General features: G+C 44.6%; 2 protein-coding genes and 1 long non-coding RNA gene across 4 annotated transcripts; 2 read left to right on the forward strand and 1 right to left on the reverse strand.

Annotated features, from left to right (window-relative positions):
• Positions 1–1,612: 1,612 nt before the first annotated feature.
• On the forward strand, positions 1,613–11,948 carry LOC126995350 (mucin-2-like). The gene is made up of 5 exons (XM_050854828.1): positions 1,613–1,690; positions 2,918–3,014; positions 3,812–3,892; positions 5,007–5,113; positions 10,160–11,948. The coding sequence occupies exons 1-5, from the start codon at positions 1,613–1,615 to the stop codon at positions 11,507–11,509; spliced, it is 1,713 nt and encodes a 570-aa protein (XP_050710785.1). The 3' UTR covers positions 11,510–11,948.
• A 4,631-nt stretch (positions 11,949–16,579) lies between these two features.
• On the forward strand, positions 16,580–24,036 carry LOC126995614 (adhesive plaque matrix protein-like). 2 transcript variants are annotated; one of them, XM_050855323.1, is made up of 10 exons: positions 16,580–16,726; positions 17,410–17,963; positions 18,012–18,596; positions 19,513–19,565; positions 19,777–19,877; positions 20,402–20,662; positions 20,813–20,992; positions 21,165–21,314; positions 21,913–22,086; positions 23,758–24,036. In XM_050855323.1, the coding sequence occupies exons 1-10, from the start codon at positions 16,715–16,717 to the stop codon at positions 23,854–23,856; spliced, it is 2,169 nt and encodes a 722-aa protein (XP_050711280.1). In that variant the 5' UTR covers positions 16,580–16,714; the 3' UTR covers positions 23,857–24,036. The 2 variants fall into 2 exon arrangements, with proteins under 2 accessions (XP_050711280.1, XP_050711279.1); XM_050855322.1 differs by having other exon boundaries at positions 17,410–18,596.
• On the reverse strand, positions 21,973–23,855 carry LOC126995617 (uncharacterized). The gene is made up of 3 exons (XR_007750509.1): positions 23,739–23,855; positions 23,446–23,542; positions 21,973–22,119 (listed from the first exon to the last, which is right to left on the reverse strand). It is a non-coding gene; the product is annotated as an uncharacterized LOC126995617 (long non-coding RNA).
• Positions 24,037–24,458: the final 422 nt, after the last annotated feature.

Consider the following 24,458-nt stretch of genomic DNA (forward strand, 5'->3'; position numbering starts at 1 on the left):
TGTGATTGACATTGCTACATGAAACTAAAGATTGTTAATGCATCAAAAGACTCGACCGTGGCGCGCCCGCAACTTGTGAGGCAGAAGTTTTAGTAAGCTACTCGAATAGAGTGAATCAATTCCAACCAAAATTCTTTCAACGGACTCCGAAGCCATTTTCAAATCATGGCCACACGCAGGAAATCTCCATAACACTCGTAATATTCCCATCCAAAACATTAGATGGCAAGAAATGTGATTAAGTGTGCGATATGAAACTAAGAGTTGTTAATGAATCAAATGACCGTAGCGCCGCCGCCTCGCTGCCTTGTGGCCGCCCCTGCTAGCAAAGGCGGAGTGGCAACGGCGGCGTCTTGATGTGAGCACTCGAGGTAAGCTAACTACATAATTATATCAACTGCCTTTTGTGGTATTCCTAGACCAGAACGTATACCAATCAACTCTCCCATGCCCTCACAATCTACACAAGAAATTATAACTACCTACCCTTCATTCGTATCCAGAAGTAGCCACGTATCAACCCTTGGAACAGCTTCATGATATTCTTATGTTACATTCCGTAGTTTGAGGCGCCGCAATATGTGCAAGCTCGTTTGAGAATATTTTGTTGTGAATTTGATTCCCAAACTCATTCCACCAGAGTAACAAGCGTGTGACATCATTCCATAGCATGAAGCTGTGTGAAGGTGGCCCCGACGCAGGGAAAAAAAAAACTGACCCTTTGCAGGAAATCATTGAAATATCGAGTTTTTGTGCTAAATTAGGTGTTGCAACCACTACCAGAAGAATGGCAATAACTACCAATACGGTTTTAAAGTAAAGTGACGTAATATAGCCCTTAATGGTAAATTTTTATCACTAGGAAGGAGATGAAAGTGACTGGCCAGCTTGTTCCGAGCCGATGTCTCGTCCAGCAGAAGAGCAACATATGCGCGAGCAGAGATCGCTTCATAAGTTAAAATTTTATCGCTTGCGGCACCATGTCCACGTTCATCACCTTTTAAGGGAGAAATATAAGGGATAAAACTATACTAACTTGTTAAGGTGAAAGAAAAAATTATTGTCACGCTTGAAGAGCATCCCCCTCCCACTTGCACTTCATTCTGTCAACCAGCTAAGAAATAAATGAAAAGTGATCATCTTAAAATTTAAAATAACGTATCAGAAGAATATATTTTTGTGATACAGTAATGAACGCCATCCCCCCCTAAACAAGTAACCATCTAACTCGTATCAGCTCCCCCTCCTGCCCCGCCGCATTGAAGATTAAAATTTGACAAGGAAATATATAATCACTTGCCAGAAGAGTAGCCAGGCCGTCACTTAACCATCCATCATTTTTTTATATTTACAAAGTTTACATGTTTATACTAATTTGCTTACTTCATTGCACTTAATCCAGGCCTGACCATCCTCCTAAACCCTCGGCCATTGTGTTTCTATTGTCCATGTTTTGTTTGTTTTTTAATGCAGATTTTTAGGTTTCCTTTCTATCTTAGTTGTGGCCAACTTGCGTAACCATGTATTATTGTCACAGCCAGTGGGTGACCATGGAGCATGCAGCGGCGATTGTAAGGAGACACGGCTTGTGACTGATGCTGCAGTCATAGCGATGGCCTTGGAAGAAGATGCAGAAAGTAACCGACATCCTCATCACATCAGAGGCCACCTCTTGCAGCCCACATCACCAGTAAGCATCACTTGTTAACACTAAGCGAGTCCTTTCACAGTCTGTCGAATTAGTCAAACTTTTCCTTCGGTGCATACGGTATGTATTTTGTGTAAAACTAACGACGTCAGAGAGATTTGCAGATGTTTTTACTATTTAAAAGAACAGAGACATGCTCAATAAACTTCGTACGCTCATGATTGGCAGTAGGGGATCATATATCATTAATAATTAAAGATCACATTTGTAAATTTGGCTGCAGAATGCTGGTGGGCGATTCGGGAGGGGGGGGGGGGTTGCAGGGCTTTTTCCAACCATTCCAGATCAGGGAGAGGAAAGAGAAGCAGGGGAAAGGTTGAGGGGAAGAGAGCAAAGTTCATGATCAATCAATCAATCAGTCAGTGAGGTCAAACCCCGGGGGGTGCATAGCCTCGCCCACCCTCCGACGCCAAACCCGGGGGTTTCTCCGGGCAACTCACCATGCAGGCCCCTTCCCATTCAAAGTATACATCACAATAGGAATCGACTTGCTCAAGCACGAACTGTGTGGGCCGTCACAGTGGTCTGGAGTACTACGAGGGGCTGAGACGGAGGAGGTGGGTGGAGGGACGAGTGATCATGATGGAATAGGGATGGAGTGAAGAGGATTGAAATGCGAAGTTCTGGTCATATTCATTTGCCTATAATTCCTTTTAATTCCCAGGGAAACTTCTATCATATAAAATCAATTTATTTCATACCATTGGGCTGATAGTGACTCTGTAAAGGTGCTTTTTCAAGTGCAGTACTGTTGGAATTAATGTATTGACTATTACACTATTTGCGTAGTTGAATTGGCTGTTTAATCACACTTGTTTTTTATCAATTACAATGTTTCAACTATTTCTTTAAATCATTAAATTGTTACAAATTAATTTAGCATAAATTGGCCTGACACGTACGTTGATATAATGCCAGTATGCCTTGTGGTGCGTTGAAACATTGAAAGTCCCGTCTTAGGCCACTTCTTAACGACCATCTGATTCCCCAGCTATCCACAAGGCGGGGATCACTCGCTCGTTCGAGCAGTGGTTTGGGGAGTTGAATTCCTGCCCGCCTCAACCCTCGAGCTTGCTTACCAGCGTCGGCAGTGCGGACACTCGCACGTCATCGTCCGTGAGTCCGGGGCTAGACAAGTTGGTGTCGTTACTCAACTTATTCATCAAGATTCTCAGTTTACCAAAGTTGCCGAGACGAGAGCTCCTTTAACAAGTTACTCGTGTTCTGCTGCGGCTGGACGGCAGGATAATCACTACAGTTCTTGCAACCGAAATTAGGAGACTGGAAGTACAACACTTAAGGCGAGGTATTGTTGGCTTTTCTCAACTTCATTTTGTTGTGTCGGCGTAGCGAACCCTTTTTCCTGATCGCCGCATTAGAGAATTCATTTGTTTCTGACTATCCTTACCTTTGGGCAAATCAATTTTCATACTCCTCTCAAGTGCGGAATTTTCGTAATATCCCCAATAGTAGGTCAGGGGCCTTCGTGGTGCAGTGGTTAGCACACTCAGCTCACAACCGAGAGACCCCGGGTTCGATTCTCGGGCGGAGTGGAAAAATTTGGGCGGCTTTTCCGATACCCTACGCCCCTGTCCACCCAGCAGTGAATGGGTACCAGGTATTAATCGGGGGTTGTGTCCCGTCTCATGAGATCTGTTCCTTTCTCTTATAATTCCTTCCCCTTCAGTCTCTCTCCGGCATATGACCACAGATGTTGTGCCGACTAAACGAAACTTTCCTACTTTCCCAATAGTAGGTCATTGTAGACGATTTACCAATAAACGGAGAATGACATTCGGGTAATCAGAAGTTTGGTTCGATAAGCAGAATATTCAATATTGACAGTTAAAATTAGTTATGGCAGGTTAAAAACATGGCAGTTGCTGCAGAAAGTAAAGAATCGATTAAGATAGTTTCCTTTCCCTGCCCTTTCTTGCTCCACTGTGACTAACCACGCATAAAAGTCAGCCTAAGGAACAGGATATCGAAGGATAGTTAATATTTAATGAGCACGACTGCACTGATTTATATTAGGCTAGAAAATCACTGACACTTAAAACTTTTTTAAATCCAATGTTTTTAATCTTGCCCCATATGTTACAGGGAATCCAGAGATCTCGGCAGAAACGAAGACTTCTCAAGATAGACTAGTCGATATTCAGCTGCATGGTGACTGGACGGCAGGTAGGCAGCAGATACACGTAGGTACCTTATGCATTCCTGTTGTTTTATGGAGTCTTTAGGGCAGGCTGTTGCAGTAATCTTAAACCTTTCTTGATATCGTCTACCCTCCTATTTTAGACATTGCAAAAGTTGTCTCCAAGACCAGTTGTTTTTTCAATATAATCTAATTTATTAATCTTCCATAGAAATGATATAAGTACATTCACTTTTTCTATTTTACTGAAATTGAGCCACAGGATTTCCTATGTTGGTATCCTTATCACGCTTCATAAATGGGCGACACTCCTCAAATCAGTCATAAAATGAACAAAGGCATATTCACAGCATCCCCACGAGGAGGTGGCCATAACATATGCATTTTCAATTTTCCTTGTTCTGGCACTCCCTCTCAGCACACCCAATCCCCCAACGACTTGCTCCTCTTCCACTCTATTCATACACTTCACAGATGGCCTCATTTTGACAGCCTCCCTCAATCCTGCCCTCGTATACCCCTCATAATGTCATCTTTATTCAGTCTCATTACACTGCTATCTTAACTATCCTAGAGCACCACACTTGAACCGTTCAACCACTCACAATCCACATCCGTTCCTGTTACATCCATACCAACTCTCTCGTACATACTTTCACTGCTTTTTCCATTCCATCCTGACACCACATGCACCTCTAATATAAGCCATTTCTACTGTTTCCCTGCACACGCCCCTATGTTCTAGAAAAGATATATATGAGGGATGTTTCTTATACATGAGAAATATGACTTAATAACATGTAATTATCACATTAAAAATCTGTCATTCAGGCGCAGTTGCTACCCACTGTGCAGCCACCTTTTTGTATGTTCACCCAATGGCACTGATAGGCTTTCTTAATGGGGCTTGCAGGCAAGTTGTAGTGCAAGAATGGAATAAACTCCCTCCTTCAGTGGTCCAGTGCAATACGATTAATTCATTTTAAAACCAGCTCCATCGACACTTCCTCGGTGACAATAAATTTAATATGATTCTACTTCCCTTTAGCTGACCACCTAATCTGGACCTTAGGGTCTGCGTGGTGTGAATATCTGTGTAAATCATGCTGCCCTCCATAACTCATCTTTGCTCCTTTCTAGAGAGCTTCACTGGAGTCCAGGTTGATAGTTGGTCATCAGGACAGTATTTGAGTAGTCTTAGGCCCCTCAGTCGAGAAGGAAGTAAGGAACAGGGTACTGAAGGACAGGTAATTATTGACCACGACTGTACTAATAGATGTTTTGCTAGGAAGTCGGTTTTAGAACAAGAAATTAATATGGCAAGGAACCCCCATTTTAATTTGAGGAGTGTTACCCAATTAGGCAGAGATTGGGTAACACTCCTCATAAATTAAAATGAACAAAGGCATACTCACAGCATTAACTCTTACTTAGCACACCCACTCCACTGACCAGTTCACAGATAGCTTGCTTTTGACTGTCATCCTTAAACCTGCTCTCATATACCCCTCTCAAGGTTTTTCTTCATTTTCTCTCATACCAACGTTATTCGAGCAGTCAATTCAACCACTTCTCAATCCATCCATAACCAGCATTCTTAGTGTTCATTTTTAAAGGGGCAGAACTTGTAGGGTGTAATGCCCTACAAAACTGTACTAAGTCAAAAATACCTCAAAGACTCTCCGGAGATTAGACGGAAACTTTCATTGTTTTATCAAACAATCCGTAGAAATGTTTATTGTACCTTATAAAACAGATTTATGTACAGAATGTGTAACTCCTCTTCAAGAATATCTTTCATTCAGTTACTTCACTCTCACTGGGTGATGATCGTTTGGGAGCTCTTCTTAATCCTGGTGTCACTTCTTCTTTCAAGTGTTGTATGGGAACCGGCCTGGTGTCTCGGCCCTTCAAAGTCGATCAGCTGAAATGGACACTCTACACACGGTAGAAGAATTATCAAGCTGCCCTTCACTCAACCTTCAGGACCTGTTCTGTAATGGGAGACGAGGAGTTTATCAAATACTGTAAGAGGAAGTGTATGTTATGATTAAAGTTGATTTAATTGTCAAGTTTTGCAGTCTCACACAGCATGTACGAAAGACTTAAAATACACTATTTAAGGGACATTCGAATGTTATTTTTATTAACACCAAATGCTCATGGGTTTTCTACGGACAGTCTTTAAGGTATTTTCGACTTAGCACAGTTTTTTGAGGCCTAAAAGCCTGTAATTTTAGAAGATTTTTGTGGGGGGCGGAAAGAGGGGGGCGAGCGATTACCGTGCTTGGATGTATGAGAAATATCAGCCGTTTGCATTCAAATTATAGCCTTGCAATGTACTCCATTTCGTATTCGTTGGAATTTGAAGTATTCGAATACGTCTTTACTCCGAAAATGCTTCTTTATAAATGAAACTTCCTATAAAACACAGATTTTTTTTTTGTTAATTTTTAACACGAGTTGATGGCATTCATTTGTTTGAAGACACTTTAATTTAACCCAACCTAACCAAACAATTCCTCGAACAATTACCATATGTTGACTCAGAAAAATCACATTTGCTTCCTTACTAATGAGACTTTATATAACAAAGTGAAGGCTTTCTTTGTTGATTTAAGCCATAATTTGCTGCCTATCATGTGTTTGAAAATTCCCTAAACTTAACCTAACCTCGACAAGTTGCTATACGTTTTTACTCAGAAAAAATGATTTGCTTCCTCAGTAATGAGACATTACTATCAAACAAAGGGAGGTTTTTCTTAGTTAATAGATGTCCCTTCTATTGTCTAGTCCTGTGATTTTTAAACTTTGTACTACCACGCCCCCTCTAGGAATGGGTCCTTCCCTTCACGCCCCTTTGCATATTTAGAAATTTCGCTTGCAGATATATCAACAAAAGCCTAACTAGACTATAGAAAACAATAGTTGATAAAGGCGTTAATTTTGCGGGGGTTTTATAAACTCAATATTAGCCCACGCTCTTGTTATGATATCAAATAGATAAAATAGATCTAGATAAAATAAACTGATAGATATTGGACATTGATAAATAGAAACAGTGGTCTAGTCTATTTCTATAAACCCCATGCCTGGTAAGAGAATCAAATTCAAAACAAGGTTGAAAGTTTCTTAATACCTTTTGAATACCTTTTGAACAGCTTAATACCACTGAAATACCTTTGAGAACGAAGGCCTATATGAGGAGAGGCAGAGAGGTCTGAGGCATCATGGACCCAGATGTCTGGAGCTCCGAAGGCACTATGCACCAGGACGGCAGGCTGCCCGACACAAATTCACACAACCCTCTGCAAAATTTGTTCTTTACACCTTCACATGCCAGGCAGAAATGGAATAAAGGGGTTAGTATATAAAGAGACAGACAGACAACGACAAACACAAACAAATGCAGACGAGAGAAAGAGACGCTTCAATAGTTTCGGCACAGAGACGGGAGGGGAGTTCAGCAGCATTAGCTTTCACCCACCATAGTTTCCATCGCTGATCTACTTAGTTTATAATGTGATAATGAAATTCAGTTTAAGGGATGGTGACAGCACCTTATCAACTTGGGTGCCTGATGCTAGAGTATTATTCAGCTCACTTCCCTGGAGCAAGTGTATATAGTAACCTAAGGTCTCAAACACTTCCTACCAAAACTTATTGACTATGATGACTAAAAGGTACAAGGATTATTTATTATTTATTTTCTCAAACGTCAGAAAAAAATTATATCTTAACCGCTAGCTCAGGCATCGTTGAAGCTGTAGCGGTACACACGAGACAACGCATGGCCGAAATATACGCGACTTGTAAAAATTGAGAAAAGGTAAATTACGATGAAATGAAGCGCAGTGTGTGTGTGTTCCTAGTTGCAGTATACGGGCCCTGAACTGTACTCGTGTGGTTCCGTCTCCTTATATAGAATCGTCCAGTCTTTCCGTAAATGTGACGCTTTGACATCACCACATCCTCCCTATCACTATATTATATATATATATATATATATATATATATATATATATATATATATATATATATATATATATATATATATATATATATATATATATATATATATATATGAGAGAGAGAGAGACGAGAACGAAATAGAAAGAACGAGAAAGAACCAGTGTGTGTGTGTGTGTGTGTGTGTGTGTGTGTGTGTGATTAACGGTGCATATAATAAAAGTAGTATTTCTAAGCTGGAAATTGTGTAATGATCGTTAATCTAAACACAAATCTCCTGTTCAGTAGTAAATTAGCCTCAACAAGCCGCATGTGAAGGGATTTGCAAATGTGAGAATGCAGTGCAATTACGTAATACTAGTCAGCCCTTACAATGTTTATTTTTGTTACGACCTCTCAATAGTCCCTAGAAAGAGGTGTAGTAGTTTCATATAGAACTACTAACTTTACTCACCAGACCAGCAGATGCCTTTCAAGCCTTCGTTCCCACGCGGCATAGGCCTACACAACCTCTATAGACCTTAAATTGCACACCCTCGACAGGCCGGCCTTGTGGAGGCGGCAACACAACTGCCTCGCAGCCACCTCCCAAGTTTACAAACAACCTACAGGGGCTCTGGGGGGTCTGAAGGACGTTACGGCTTTTGATTTTCTCGTGGCCGACGAATGAATATTTAATGAAATAATTTCAAAACTTTCTTAGTACTATAAGTCTTAAAGACGTTAATTATTACAATAATAGATAGATAATATAAATATATGAAAAAAGATAAATATATATATATATATATATATATATATATATATATATATATATATATATATATATATATATATATATATATATATATATATATATATATGCATTGTCAGTGAAGATACGGTATTGAAGGGGTGACACATACAGCTTACTGGTGATCGGTAAATATAATATTTAAATCCGCAGTGTTTTATATAAGCCAGTAAAGAACCACCTACATAGTAGCCTACACGAAAGGATGTTAGACGTGTGAAATCCGATGCATCGGTAATATTTATTTATCTTATTTTTAAATGGCCCTCCTTGAGTCTCCCACACCCCGGGTCGCGCCGTGCACTCCCTCGCTATAGTGAGACGCGCCTGCGCAAGACTGCCTTCAAAGGGAGGGGCAGAGCGGCGGCGATCCCTCCTGCGACCACACGCCCTCCACGGATCGTCGTGACCCCCACAGGAACTTGCTTGACTCTAGCTTGAGAAAGACTCCCGATAGGCTCGCGTGAGCCGCTGCCCACAGCTCTAAGCCCCGCAGTGCTCCCACCAGCATGTTTATAACCGTGAGTATGGGGAGCTCACAAGCTCCGGGTCCTGCCTTGTGTTACACAACGTAACCACTCGCGAACTTTTACAGGCTGATATCGATTTCTGGAGGAAACTAATATTTAGTCAGGCGGTTGTGGGGACTTGATCATTGCGTTGACTGTTGATGGTAAATAAGTGTGGCGGCGCTTTACGTAGTGACGGCGGTGCAAGCATCTTAGCGATCCCGTTGCAAGGCTCGGCTCCTGGTAACACGGTGTGGCACCAAACTCAGCATATACAGTTTATATGTCTGTCTGCTAGAGATGAAGACTGAATAAGCGATTTATCACTTGTTCGTGATCCGTCCTTTGAGAAACCTGATAGTCATAGTTGTATTAACGAAGGCCGATCTATATACTGACCTGCTTACAACAACCAAAACACATGTCAACGCAAAGTGGGAGATGCCTTTTTTTTTTCTTGTTTTCTTCCTTGATCAGCACGCCCGTTAGTCTTCCTGCTCGCCTCTTTCCTCGACCCAACTGATAGCACTTTTCTCTTTTTTACTTCTTCCTATAATGTTTATATAATGTATTTTTACCTCTGTGTTTCCGAAGTACAAGAGAAGTCTATGATATGATGCTTGCAACCCATCCCTCTGTCTCCCATTACCCAGTGCCGCTGTAGCTTGAGCGAGGACTCCCCTCAGCCCCATGACTGCACAAACCCTTCAATTTTTAATCTTCACTCAGTGCAAATATAAAGTTCTCGCAATCCAAGACTCGGAAACATAGTTACTGCTAGAATTAAACTAAAAACTGATTTGTTTAAGTAAACTGAATCTACTTAAGTATTCTCTTAAGAAATAATTAATCCATTGATAAGTATGAAATTACTTTACATAAGTAGGACGTAATTGTTCAACACTTTAGTGATTCAGCATTAGTGAATACAATTTTTATTCCAATAAGTACTGATGCTATTTAAGTAAGGTCTGTTTATATTCTAGTAAGCATAGATTCTACGCGACTGATTTTCTTTTTAGAGACTCCGTGTGCTGCTAGAAGTGCTGCTCCTGCTGCTGCCATTCCTGCTGGCAGTGAGGCCGGCCCAGACACGCTCCCAAACCCTGTACAACCACTTACGTTACCCTTGGGTCGCCTCCCCTCCGCCCCTTAACTACCCGGCACAGACCCCTCAATCCCCTTTCTATCTACGACCTTCCCCCTACCTCTCTCATCCGCCACGCTCTACGGATCCACCTCATACCTTCCCTGTTGCCCCCGACAAGCATATCTACGATCTGTCCCCAAGCGGCCCCCAACACCCTCCACAACATAGTATCCCCTTACCCCCCAGCTACTCCTCTTCTCCTAGTTACATCTCACCACATGACCTCCCCTCACCCCCAGACTACTCTTTGCCCCCCGGCCTCCCCACCCTGACAGGACACACCATACCCCACGGCTACCCACCAGCCCATGACTACCACACACCACACTATTATTACCCGTTTCCCAACGCCACCCAACCAGCGCTCTACCCGCCATATTATTACTCGCGGCCGCCCTATTACTCCCAATACCCGTACTACCCCCCGTTCCCCTCCACCAACAGTCCTTCCACCACCACCACAACTCCCGAGCCGCTGATCATCGACTGGCCCACTGGCAGATCCCGAAAGATTCCTCCCCCAGCTCCATGGCCCACCAGCAGAACCCGAACTACCAGGCCGCCCTCAATAGCGGTATGGCCATCCCTAAAGCCATCAAGACCCCCCCGCCTCACCCCAAATCTACCGTCCGGCCAGAATTGGCTGACGGATCCCTCAGTGGTCCCTGCAGCGGCCATCACCCCCAGACTCCCCACGCCCCCCCCACGCGCACGGGTGCCCTCCCCCACGACGCGGTGGCCAGGGATCACGCCGCGGACCAATAAATTGTACATAGCATGGCCAACTGAGAAGACACGCAAAATACCAAGAACAACTAAGCAAAAGTATACAGCCCCGGCCAGGCCCGTGGGGCCGAAAGTAAATACAACCACCAGTCCCGTGTGGCCAACAAGATCACACAATCTTACCACTGTGACTCCAGCACAGTCAACCAGGCGACCATCAGGCAAAGGCGACGTCACATCCACCTGGCCAACAAGAAAGCCACAAACTAACACCCAGACCCCTAAGGCGCTGTCTCCGAGGCCGCCGCACAACAAAGTTCCTCCCCATTCAACTCGGCCCACTAGATCCGCATGGTCCACCAAGCCCCAGAAGCCGACTCCAGCCACCCGCTTGAAGCACACACGCAGGCCGCTCGCCACCACCGTCACGCCGCAGCGGCCCAGCAGGGCACCACGGACGCCAGGGACAGCAACGGAACGCCGGCTTCTCCGTTAGACACAGTAGAAGACGTAAAGATCCCGCTAAATATTAACTTTTCACGTAAAGAATGATGAAGTACCGAAGAAATTAGAGATTTTCCTTATGATGTATGTCAGTTGTCTGATCACGACTGTATCTAATAAAGATCAATCAACCTCGTAAAAACTTTTCTTTCAGAACGAAGTTAGTAAAGAACACTATTCAATATCCACCTCTTAACAGGGTTAATAGGGCTCAAGAACCTTACTCGAGTAACAAAGCAGATAAAAGTTAAGGAACACACTACGAGGCCTATCCATCTCCCATCATTCTTCCCATGAGCTTTGTCCCGTGCCTAAGTAACGAGAAGCATATTCAAGGTTGCTGCAAACACAGACGGGAGTTACAACCATATATTTCCTAAATTTGGTGACACCATCAAACTGCCTTGCCCAACACAGGGACCCTAGCCCCATAATTACTCCCACAGGGAGTGTTGGGGTGTGTGTGCAGGGGGTGGACACCTTATCACCTTATTCAGGGAAGCTCAACTGAAGTGCATTGTTGAAGGAAATAAAAATTGAGTAGAAATTTGTCATGAATACTATATAAAGATAAATTATATTAAATGATAAACGGCAAAGCCCTAACTAGAATTATTGTAAATGTATATATAGCAGTAGGACTCCATACCACAAATAGAATCAATTAAACAAGAAATAAAGAATATTTAAACTCCCACAAAAAAAAATGTAAAAAACAAAATAATGAAACCACAACACAAAACTGAAATAAAATCCCAAGAAAGAAAAATATAGGGAAATGTCATGATCTCCATAGAAGTAAAAAAAATGCTGGCACTAAGCCCGTGACCCTCTGCCGCGCCCTGGCCCCCAACCCTGCTAAGATGGATGCTCCCTTTCATGCCTCTCTCCCGCACTCTTAGACCACGATGAAGAGCATGTTCTTGAGGAAAATGTATGATCAAAACTTCCCCCTCCTTTCATCCTCCTTAGTGGGGGAACAAGCGCCTCCGTCACCGCCCCGGCCAGTGTTTGTATCAGGTTTCCTCCAAGCAGGAAATCCCTAGACTCTTGCAGCCGCCACATGCTTACGCCACGCCGCCAGCGATCACACACCACTATTACTAATGTTACTACTGTGATACTACTACTACTACTACTACTGCTGCAGTTACTGCTGTCTAATTATTAACAATATTGGAATTAATATAAATTAATATTTATATTACAATTAATACTACTGCCAATTCTACTATTAATACTTTTCATAATTATATTCTATTACTACTATTATACTAGTATTACTGCTAATTCTACTACTTGTGTGTATACTACCTAAACTATTATTATTATCATTATTATTTTTATCATTAGTATGATTATTTTTTTATTTCTTTATTATTATTATTACTATTACTCCTACAACCACCACCACCACTTTTCCTCCACCGCCGCCACCACCATTGCAACAGCGGCTCCGAAACGCACTGCCCATTAGGTTTTGACACCTACGCCTACAACTGTTTACAGGGGAAACTATTACCACCATTAACTACCGCGGCCTTTTACCCCTTGCCCTCATAAGTGGCAGGTGCCGAACAGCCGACGTGGCAGCAGCACAAGCGGCCGCAGGTACAGTCCCTTGACCCCTCCCTGGGCAGTGAAGGGCCACACACACACACACACACACACACACACACACACACACACACCACTCCGTGGCACAACTGGTAGAGCGCTGCGCTGCCAGGCTTCACGGTCTGACAGGACGGCGGTTCGAGCCCGCTCAGGCGGGATTCTTTCCGTTGACTAGGAGTGGTTATTGTCCCCCCTTGAGCAAGGGAGATGTGGTGTGTGAGGTCCTGGCAGTACCCAGATATCGACAATAAAGAGCACTTTCTCATGTCGGGAGGGTACCTGCTAGCGATTACGAGTCCAACAAGTGATCAGGCCGTGGTGAATTACACACACACAAACAAACAAACAAACAAACAGGCACAAATGCACACAAACACACAGATACTAAAAGAAAATATAAATACAATGAAAGGTTTACGATATTAGACCACTTATTAGGATCTGAAACGCCGATTTCTCTTTTTTTTTTTTTTTAAACAAAGGAGGCAGCTCAAGGGCACAAAAAAAGGAAATAATAATAAAAAAAAGCCCGCTACTCGCTGCTCCTAAAAAAGAATCAAAAGAGGTGGCCGAAAGAGAGGTCAATTTCGGGAGGAGATGTCCTGATACCCTTCTCTTGAAAGAGTTCAAGTCGTAGGCAGGAGGAAATACAGATGAAGGAAGATTGTTCCTGAGTTTACCGGCGTGAGGGATGAATGAGCGAAGATGCTGGTTAACTCTTGCATAAGGGGTTTGGACAGTATAGGGATGAGCATGAGTAGAAAGTCGTGTGCAGCGGGGCCGCGGGAGGGGGGTAGGCATGCAGTTAGCAAGTTCAGAAGAGCAGTCAGCGTGGAAATATCGATAGAAGATAGAAAGAGAGGCAACATCGCGACGGAATTTAAGAGGTAGAAGACTATCAGTAGGAGAAGGAGAGCTGATGAGACGAAGAGCTTTAGACTCCACTCTGTCCAGAAGAGCTGTGTGAGTGGAGCCCCCCCACACGTGAGATGCATACTCCATACGAGGGCGGACAAGGCCCCTGTATATGGATAGCAACTGCGCGGGGGAGAAGAACTGGCGGAGACGATACAGAACGCCCAACCTCGAGGAGGCTGATTTAGCGAAAGAGGAGATGTGAAGTTTCCAGTTGAGATTTTGAGTAAAGGATAGACCGAGGATGTTTAGTGTTGAAGATGGTGATAGCTGAGTGTTGTCGAAGAATAGGGGATAGGTGTTTGGAAGATTGTGTCGAGTCGAGTCTTACTGAAATAACACACTTCTAAAGCTTCATATATGGATATTTTTTTTTTTTACCAAATTAACCTATCGTGCTGGTATATATAAAGGGTCAAACATCTGTCCATCTGTCCAAGAGCATGTGAAATTAGTAATGTGCATATATGTATTTCCTGTGAATTCTAATAAACTTTCACATTTTTTCTAGCATATCAAAAGCGGGAGCTTTCATATATTCAGCACACGCATACGCAACATCCACCCACCCACCCCTCCACACACAGTAGATATAATAGTATAGTTTTTTTTTTTTTTTTGCGGCCTCGGTTCACAACAGAGATCCCGACTTCGATTCCCGGTGTTGCGTCAAGTCTCGCTCACACACCACGCTTTGTTTGCATACACACATCGGTGGATGAATTTCGGCACGGTACTGTGTCTACTGTCGACTGCTTGTCATACAAGGGTGCAGGTTATATCATTTATCACATTTACCAACATACAAGGGGTGCAGGAACAAACTTTCATATTTCAAACATTTTTCAAGTTCAAAACATACGTCATCATTTACTTTTATAAAAATAAAAGTAAAGATGGGTAGGACAATGTTGGTAAATGTGATTAATCAGATAACCTGCACCACTTGTATATCGGTAAATGTGAAAAATGAGATAACCTGCACCCCTTGTATGTCGTAAATGTGATGCATGAGACAATCTGCACCCCTTGTATGACAAGCAGTCGACAATAGGCACGGTGTGGCGGTAGGGCTCGTCCCCCTGATTTGGTTTGTCCAGGCTTTGTTTACATACACAGGATGGATGAATTTCAACACGGTACCGTGTCCTTTGTCGACTGCTTGTCGGGATCTGTCCGACTCAAGTTTATTTATATTTTTATAAAAGTAAATGATGACTTATGTATATACGTATACAACTAGGATATCAACACTTCTTTTGTCCTGTTCCGCTTTGCATCGCTTTATAGGTCCTCCTTTGTATTTCTTGGCACTAAGATGCTTCACTTAGTTACTGTGATAATAAAGATTGGGTTTCGCGATGCGCAGATCAGGATGGGACAAACCAAATCAGTGGGACGAGACTTAACGCCACAACTATACGTACCGAAATTCATCCACCGCTGTGTATGTAAACAAAGCCGATGGACAATATCAAAGGTATGAGACTTGACGCCACACCAGGCAGTGTGGGGACGGATGGGCAGGCTCCTTTGATTAATCTCTGCCATCTGCCCATTCAGCAGTGAATGGGTACAGTGTATCAGTCGGTGGTTGTGTTCCGCCTCCCGGATGTGTGTGGGTGTGATGTGCGGTTTCAACCACATCCAAAAGTTTGTCACTTGAGCTCCAAGGTCATTCGGGTAGGGGAGAACTATATCTAATCGAAGTAGGGGGGAAATCTGGAGCTGCCCTGTGTTGGCCATTCGGCCTCTTGCAGTCTGTCTCCCTATGTTGTTATGTTCTTATGTATACAACTTGAAACTTCCGCTACTTTGCTTTATGATGTTTTAGGAAATAAACCTAAAGCCAATGAAGGGAGGGAGGGAGGGCATGCAGATGGTGGCAGCAGAAGCGGCGGTGGTGTGGGAACGCTGGCTTCTCGCGGCGCTTTGGGACGACGATTCTGGTAAACAAGTGCAGCTGAAAAACTAGGAGCGACCAGGGAAAATATACACTTCTGTGGCTGGTGTGTGTGTGTGTATGTGTGTGTGTGTGTGTGTGTAATTCACCACGGCCTGATCACGTGTTGGACTCGTAATCGCCATCAGGTATCCTCCCGATATGAGCAAGTGCTCTTTATTGTCGATCTCTGGGTACTTGTATGTGTGTATATATATATATATATATATATATATATATATATATATATATATATATATATATATATATATATATATATATATGTAAATGTATATGTATATGCATGTGTATGTGTATGTGTGTGTGTGTGTGTGTGTGTGTGTGTGTGTGTGTGTGTGTGTGTGTGTGTGTGTGTGTGTGTGTGTGTGTGTGTGTGTGTGTGTGTGTGTGATTGGTTGGTTTCCAAGTCTTACATTCCGAGCAGTAACCTAACCTCCCATAAGGGATGTTAATGTGACAAATCTTCAGATGATGCGTGACACAACTCAATCCATAAACACCACGTGTCTCTCCTTACCTTCCTACACGAACCAAAAATATATATTTGTATCTCATAACATGAATCAGTTCGACGCATGCGCGAGCTGGTGTATCAGCGGTGCGGCCAGAGATGATTCATGATATATGCAGTTAGACAGAGAAGCTGCGGCGTGCTGGCAGAAGCGGACACGAAAGACTTCGATCTCGCCGTCATAACTCGACATGGCCACAATTGTAAGCATCAGACGTTCAGTGTCTATTGAGCTAATGATTGCTCTTATCCTGCACACACACCATCCGTCCCCCCTCCCTCTCTCACCTCTCCTCCGAGGGTCACCAGTGTTTGTGGCGACGAGAGGAAAGTGTAATAAGACATAAAAGCAGGTAAGTTCTGGATATACATGGTGGATTCACAGTATTTCTTTTGTAAATTGTGTATCGCGAACAAAAAGTGATCAGTGCTCTTCAGGAACACAGTGAAAAGACTTTCATTGACCGACGGAGGTGCACCATTAAGGCATAATAGCCTACATATGTTGCCTTTTGATCATGATGAGTGGTTCTTTTCTCAGCATCAAACCACAAATTACGATCAATTTTCCTCATCTTCAAAGCACCAATGATGGAGCTTATTCTTACTGTTCGATCAGCTTCGCAGCAACCTGTGGTAAGAGTTCCACGGGTAGGTTCAACGTTCTGAATGGGGTCCTAGTTAACCAGGGTGATATGGCGGCGATACTTTGATGAAAAAGTGTACAGCTAAAAAAGTCAAAGTCCACGTAAATTTATGCCTCGTGAAGCGAACCTAGGATTGTTGAGGGCAGTCATGAGGTATCTTGGAACATGAAAACATTAATTACAACTAAAGGGGGAGGACTTATCCCGTACTTCAACTAAATATAATTTGTTCTCCACAGTTGGTGTGTCTGGCACTGGTTGTGACGCCATGGACTGCCGCCACACCTGTCCACGGCCCGGCAGTTTTCAACATCACCGGTGGACCATTGAACCGAACGAAGAGATGGTGCCAGCAACATCAGGCGTCGAGTTACAACATGTGGCCAGGGTGCAACGACTACAACTACTACAGACACTGTTACAATCCTTGCTTGGTGTGGCCCACGGCTCACCCCACCACCCCGTCCAACACACACCCTCCTTGGCCAACACAAACTCCTCGGCCCACTTACATACCCATCTGGCCAACATGGAGACCATGGCCCACTAGTCCTCCCTATACCCCGATATGGCCGACTTGGACACCTCAACCCAGCACCAGGCCCCCCTACACCCCAATATGGCCAACTTGGAGGCCTTCAACCACCAGGCCCCCCTACACGCCTATCATGCCCACTGTAAGACCAACACCCACCAGGCCCCCCTACACCCCAATATGGCCAACTTGGAGGCCTTCAACCACGAGGCCCCCCTACACCCCTATCATGCCCACTGTAAGACCAACACCCACAAGGCCTCCCTACACCCCTATCATGCCCACTGTAAGACCAACACCCACAAGGCCTCCCTACACCCCTATCATGCCCACTGTAAGCCCAACACCCACGAGGCCCCCCTACACCCCAATATGGCCAACCTGGAGGCCTTCAACCACCAGGCCCCCCTACACCCCTATCATGCCCACAGTAAGCCCAACACCCACCAGGCCCCCCTACACTCCAATATGGCCAACCTGGAGGCCTTCAACCACCAGGCCCCCCTACACCCCTATCATGCCCACTGTAAGCCCAACACCCACCAGGCCCCCCTACACTCCAATATGGCCAACTTGGAGGCCTTCAACCACCAGGCCTCCCTACACCCCGATATGGCCCAGGCCTCCCTACACCCCTATCATGCCCACATTAAGACCTTCATCCACCAGACCCCCCTACACCCCCATATGGCCAACTTGGAGGCCTTCACCCACCAGGCCTCCCTACACCCCAGTATGGCCAACCTGGAGACCGTCATCCACCAGGCCGCCTTACACGCCTATCATGCCCACAATAAGCCCAATAACAACCAGGCCGCCTTACACCCCCATCACGGTCACTTGGACGCCCTACCCCACTTTCCCTTCGGTAACCCCCGTCAGGAAAAAAAGGTAAGCAGGGTAGTCATATAACGAAGGTCCAGAACATTCCTTAATTAACAAGTTACCTAGTGGGAGAAATAATAGGTTGGGAGATCACGGTTTTGTAGCAACAATTTATATTTTTTTTATATAGTTGGTGGAGATGTAAAGGGAGGGAAATATTATGTATCAAGAATTTAGAAATGTTAAAAATGATATGTAGGGATGGTAAAAATATTTATAGCAATGGTACAAAGAAACGGTAAATGGATCCGTAAGGGAAAGTTATACAATCTAAACAGGCAAAGTTTCTATCATTATGAATTCAGTACATTTTGCAGTGTTATTTCGTGTGTGCGATCATTTTACAAGTAACATACCAGAAGAAAGCAAGATATAAATGGGGTATGTGATGAGTACCCTTCAACCGCTACTATACAGGGAAGGGAGTGTGGGGAGCATAAAATGTCGGGGTAGAGTGAGCTGGTCCTTAATAATTAACACTATATCCTTAATAATTAACAATATATCGATCCAGCGACACCACTACCTCCGGTTTTATTTTTTCCGTTCCTCACCCTCCATCCCCTCAACCCACTCAACACTCGTCTCTCTCTCCCTCCCTCACCTTCACTCACCTCTCCTTCCCCCACCAACATTCTACCTCCTCTTCCCCCGACACCCACTTTCCTTCACCCAACACCTCCCCGACTATTTCCCCCTCAAGACTCAACCATCTTTCCCTCCACCAACATTCCTCTTTCAACACATACTCCCCTCTCCCACATGATCCCCCCTTCTCTCAACCGCCAACACTCATCCTTCCCCTTCATCCCTCACTTCCCCCCCACACACACACCTCACCGTTCTCTCCCTACTAACATTCCCTAAACCCCCTTCTTTCCCCTGACCTAGACTCACCCTTCCCTTAACTTCCATTCCCCAGGTGCAATAAGGTGTGCGTGGACGAGAACAAAATGTATTACTGCTGCGAAACGAGTAAGTACGTCAACACTTTTTTTTAAGCCCTAAATCAAGTACAGTCGGCTTAAGATATCAAAGAATTCGCGTAATTGGTGTAAAGTTTAAAGAATCGTGTAAATGTGATACTGAATAAGCATGCAGGTTGTGACAGTAACCAGAGGAGAAGGAAAAGGAATAAGGAAAGCTACCACAGCGATCGTCCCGCCCTCTCTCTCTCTCCCTACAGCCACCACCGCAGCGCCCGCCACCACCACAGAGGCATCACGAGGCACCTGTCCTCCCCAGAGTTCGCCGTGCCCCGAGAAGCCCCCGAAACGCACAACACAGGTAAGACGGAACATACGAACGCGTCACTGCAATCTTTTTACTTTCCTCTCTTGACCTTTCTGTTGGGAGGTTCTCGTGTGACTGATCCGGTGAAACACAAACATAACAACGCCTCATTGTAGTCTTCTTCTTATGTTTGAGGTTTTATATCAACTAATCCAATAAGAAAAACAATAAAACACGGCATTGATATTTTTTTTTCACTTCATCTTTGGTGCTGGATGTTGATCTGTCCTTAGTTATTTTTTTTTAAAGTAGTTATTTACGTTATTTTATTTTGTTTTGCCATTTTACTTAGACAAACATTGTTCTTACACTCACAATATAAGTACAAGAGCAAGGGTTATAAGATGTTCGTCGATAATTAGAAGAACTGGATATAGTACTTTATTTGTTGGTCACGCCGGTGCGATATAAAGGAAGGTTTGTGTAGTTACTTGTATATTGATTTTGCATCTTGAGTCGAGTAGCTTCCACCGCCACGGCTTGATCCTCACAGCCTAACACTCTTCGTCCCTCTGCAGCAGCGAGAGTGTACGTTTGATTACCAGTGCCCAGACAACTACGGTTGCTGTTATGACAACTGCCGTCAGGAGTACAAGTGTTTTCGTCTCCTGCCCAACGCCGCCTTCCCCACCATGGCCCCGCTTGTCTCAACGCAACGCCGATACCCACATCGCTACTACCATCACCACCATGAAGACGAGACCCGAGTTGAGCGTTCCACGCATGATGAGGAGAGCGAAAAGGCACCATCGTCAGGCACCCCGGGCAATGGCACGAAGGCAAGGAGGACTGTCGTATTTGCATGTTAACTTTTTTTCAGGGCGAAATTTTTATATCGGTAAATTAGTCCTACGCAATGCTGTTTTTCGTCTACTGAGAAAGCATACACACGTGCACCTACACACACGACTGGTAATCTCATGTCATAGGTACCCGTGGCGGCGGTGGTAAGCTCTGAGCGGCGGCACGGGGCAGGGGAGGCGGAGGTCATCGTGATGGTGGACGAGGGACGGCAAGGCAGCACCCAGCCCCTCTACCACCTGCTGGAACCCCTGACTCGCCTGCCACACCCAAACCTCGGCATGCTGTTCCTCCCCCTGCACCCTCAGGTTAGTGGCTCCCCATGAAATGGTGCGTCATGTTGGCCAAAATTGTTTAGATCAATATCTTCTTGAACATGGTTTTCTTTTCTGCACGATTTGTGATTCATTGTCTCTAGAGCTTAGTACGCAAATATATCATTCCTCAGTTTCTAACTCCTTTCTTTTGGGGTCCCGACAGGACGGCAGGACAGCCGCGTGGGAGGCGGTGCAGTGCACGACGCGGGCAGCCCCGGAGCACAGGACGGCCCTTAATCTGGTGGCTTGTGTCCTGGCTGCCGCGCCCCCGCTGCGTTCCCACCCCAACTCACTTCTTCCGTCAGTTAGGGAGGTGAGATGTTTACTTTTGCGAACAGGGTTAATGAGCCTTTTGCACCCAATATGATACACTAATGTTCAGTATGATCTAAATTCCTCCGTCATGATGGTACCACACGATGTCCATCCCCTTAACATTCTTAAATGCTTAAGTTAATTTTTAAAAATTCCACGCCTTTCTAAAGAAAGACGAAAACTTAAAATGTTCACATTTTCCTGTCCTTAGTACGAAGTAATGAAGATTATCACAGAGCACTCTAAATGTAAGGAACTGCTTCCTTTCTGACCACTCAGTGAAGGGGATCCAGCCACTTCCCCTCAGGCGGGTGGGCGTGGCAGCTCAAGGGTGGCCACTACTCAAAATAAAGTCTTGGAAATCGGGAAAATAATTATTACAAAAGATGATCAGCTTCAATAAAATTCACAATCTTTGACCTAAATGTCAAGGATAAAATTCGCCAAGGATGGTAATTATTCATTTATAGTGAAAACATTCTAATTTGCATGGAAAATTATGACATGTCCTCCCCTTCGTCGGAGCACTAAACGCCACCCGCTGCTAATGTCCTCGTGAGCATTAACAGAGGCTGCAGAGTACTTGATCGTTCCAGTGTGGTCCTGAGCTGAAGGTCAACTGGACGACCCTCCAGACTTGCATGAGCCGTGGCAGAGGCGGGAGTCTGCTGCGAGGAGCTCTGTTGCGTCATGGTCGCCTGCTGGAGGCCGCCAGGAAACACCAGCTGGCCGGAAAACAGCCTGCAGGTGCTGTATTGGCTGTCAATGGGGTGAGTGATCGCCCGGACGTTATCACGCGGCACCTGGAGGGACTTTTCTAGTTTCATCAAGGAGCAGTGTTAAGAAATTTTTTATTCAGTGTATCCTGATAACACTAAAGATTTTATTTTTTTAATTAAGCTTATGGTAACAAGCACTTCGTCACCAAGCAGCATAGTCAGATGTTGCTCCCAAACCAGTCACGAAGAGCAGCAAAGTGTTGTCGAACTGCTTCCTCGGATGTAACAAGTGTGTGCCGGTGGGTGTGGTCAGCATCACATCCAGCAGTGTTCATGTGGCTAATATTAAATTATTGCTCCGAGCTTGGCGTGACAGACGTTCGTTCCCTTATGGATCACCGAGGCACCTCTAAGATATTGTTGCTTGCATGCATGTAATGACTAATTAAGGTATTTGCGTTGTTAGTGGACCAGTTGTACAAAAGATTGCAAGGCGATACTTAATACCTTTGCATATATTCATGTCTTTCCTCACTAGATTTATCACACGAGACACGATTGTGATGATGCCACGAATATACTAACACCTGCTACAACCATGTCCCGATTCTACTGTTTCAACACATCAAACGTCTGATTAATCACCTCTATCTATCGTTATGTGTAGATCAGTGTATTTTGATACGCAGATGGTTGGACACGTATCACTAGCAGTTATTCTCCTCCCCTTTGATAACAGTTTCGTAATTATTAACTACAGTCCTCCTCCTATTGATTTAAGACCTTTGGCAAACCTATTAATTCGAACCCCAAATAAACTTTTCTCTAATAACATCAATGCGGGGATACTAAAAATTAATCATTCGGGAAAATAATACATCATTACCGGTTTCGATCACCAAATACATTTCTCAAATTACATCACCACTATAGGTAAATTCTAATTAATCCTTGGGGAAAAAAAAGGTAAATATGGAGATTCACTACACCCCTCCAATATTACCCCCACGAGAATAATAACCTCACACTGCTCTAGTTTTACAGGGGCATCATACATGTGAGGGAGTCCAGGGGAGGCGCAGCTTCCCTGGTTAGGAGGGGGGGCAAGGGGGGCAAAGTCCCCCCGTTAGAGGTTAGGTTATGTAAAATTCGGTTGTAGTAGTTTAAATATGCTCCCCAACCCCCCAAAAAATCAGATTTCCCACGGGTCCCTCAAGATCGTTAGGGGAAAGGGATTAGGCCTTTTTCTTTACATTTAAGTACTTGCGCCTTCATATAATGGTTGAGGGACAAGTATTTCGTCCCTTAACTATAATATGGAGGCACAATATCGTATTTTGGAGGAGCGGAGTCAATCTCCACAATAACCAAAAATAATAATACATCAGTACCCGTGAGAACTTTACTAACCTTCCCAGCCAGCATAAGAAAAGTTGCCTCCACCTGATAAAAGCCTTTCCACCTCACTGTCGCAGTAAATGCTTCGTCACTCGCGGCCGCCACGGTACTCCCAGGGAATATGAAGGAACGATTGCCCAGCCACGAAGCGACACACTGCTCGGGAAGGCTTCAGTGTTTCGGAGGTGTCATAATATTATCTCTCTCTCTCTCTCTCAACAGACGACAAATCATAATATGTTCAGCTTTAGGTCTCAGTGCGCTACAGGTGAAACGGCCGTGATTTGGTGCTTCATTAAACTCACTTGAAATTTTTCCTTGTAGACTTTAGTGGAAGGAGTCGCCGCCGCCGCCGCCGCCGTCGCCACCACTCTGCCGGGGCACCACGACTCGGCACCAAGCAGCGGCGGGGCAGCCTCGTGAGCAGCGGAGCACCCCAAACACAAAGCCGCTTATCAACTCTCCACTGCCAGTTCCGGGTTCATGGTGCTTGTTGAGCCGCAGGGCTTCAACATGGAAAGGGATTTACCTCTTTCACTCACTCTTTAATAAAATACGTAATTACACTATTTGATAAGTAAGGGAATAAAACTTACCTTCGTGTTTTGGGTATTTATTGGGAAAACCTAGTGCATGTAATTACGCCTCCGTGGTGCAGTGGTTAACGTGCCTGCTACGAATCCGCGGGACCGGGTTCGAATCCTTGTCCAGGTACTCAGCGTGCAGCTCATCCACTTGCTCATTCTCCCTTTCAGGAAAGTCAATAAATGGTACCTGGGGACACCTGGGGAAGGTAAACTGTGGTAAACCGCATGTCACACTGGCCCCGCGTCCCCTATGGCTCAAGGGTCAACGCGACGGAGACGGGCACCCCGGCTACCCACAGCCATGGCGTGTGCCCCCACCCTTGATTACTTTGCTACTCTACGTGTGTGTGTGTGTGTGTGTGTGTGTGTGTGTGTTAGGGAAACTCAAAGGGGCCGGGACTTATAAAAAAAAGAGATGTACATTCTGGCAGTGGTGAG

Source organism: Eriocheir sinensis, chromosome 8 (assembly GCF_024679095.1).
Source record: "Eriocheir sinensis breed Jianghai 21 chromosome 8, ASM2467909v1, whole genome shotgun sequence".
NCBI classification, from domain to species: domain Eukaryota; kingdom Metazoa; phylum Arthropoda; class Malacostraca; order Decapoda; family Varunidae; genus Eriocheir; species Eriocheir sinensis.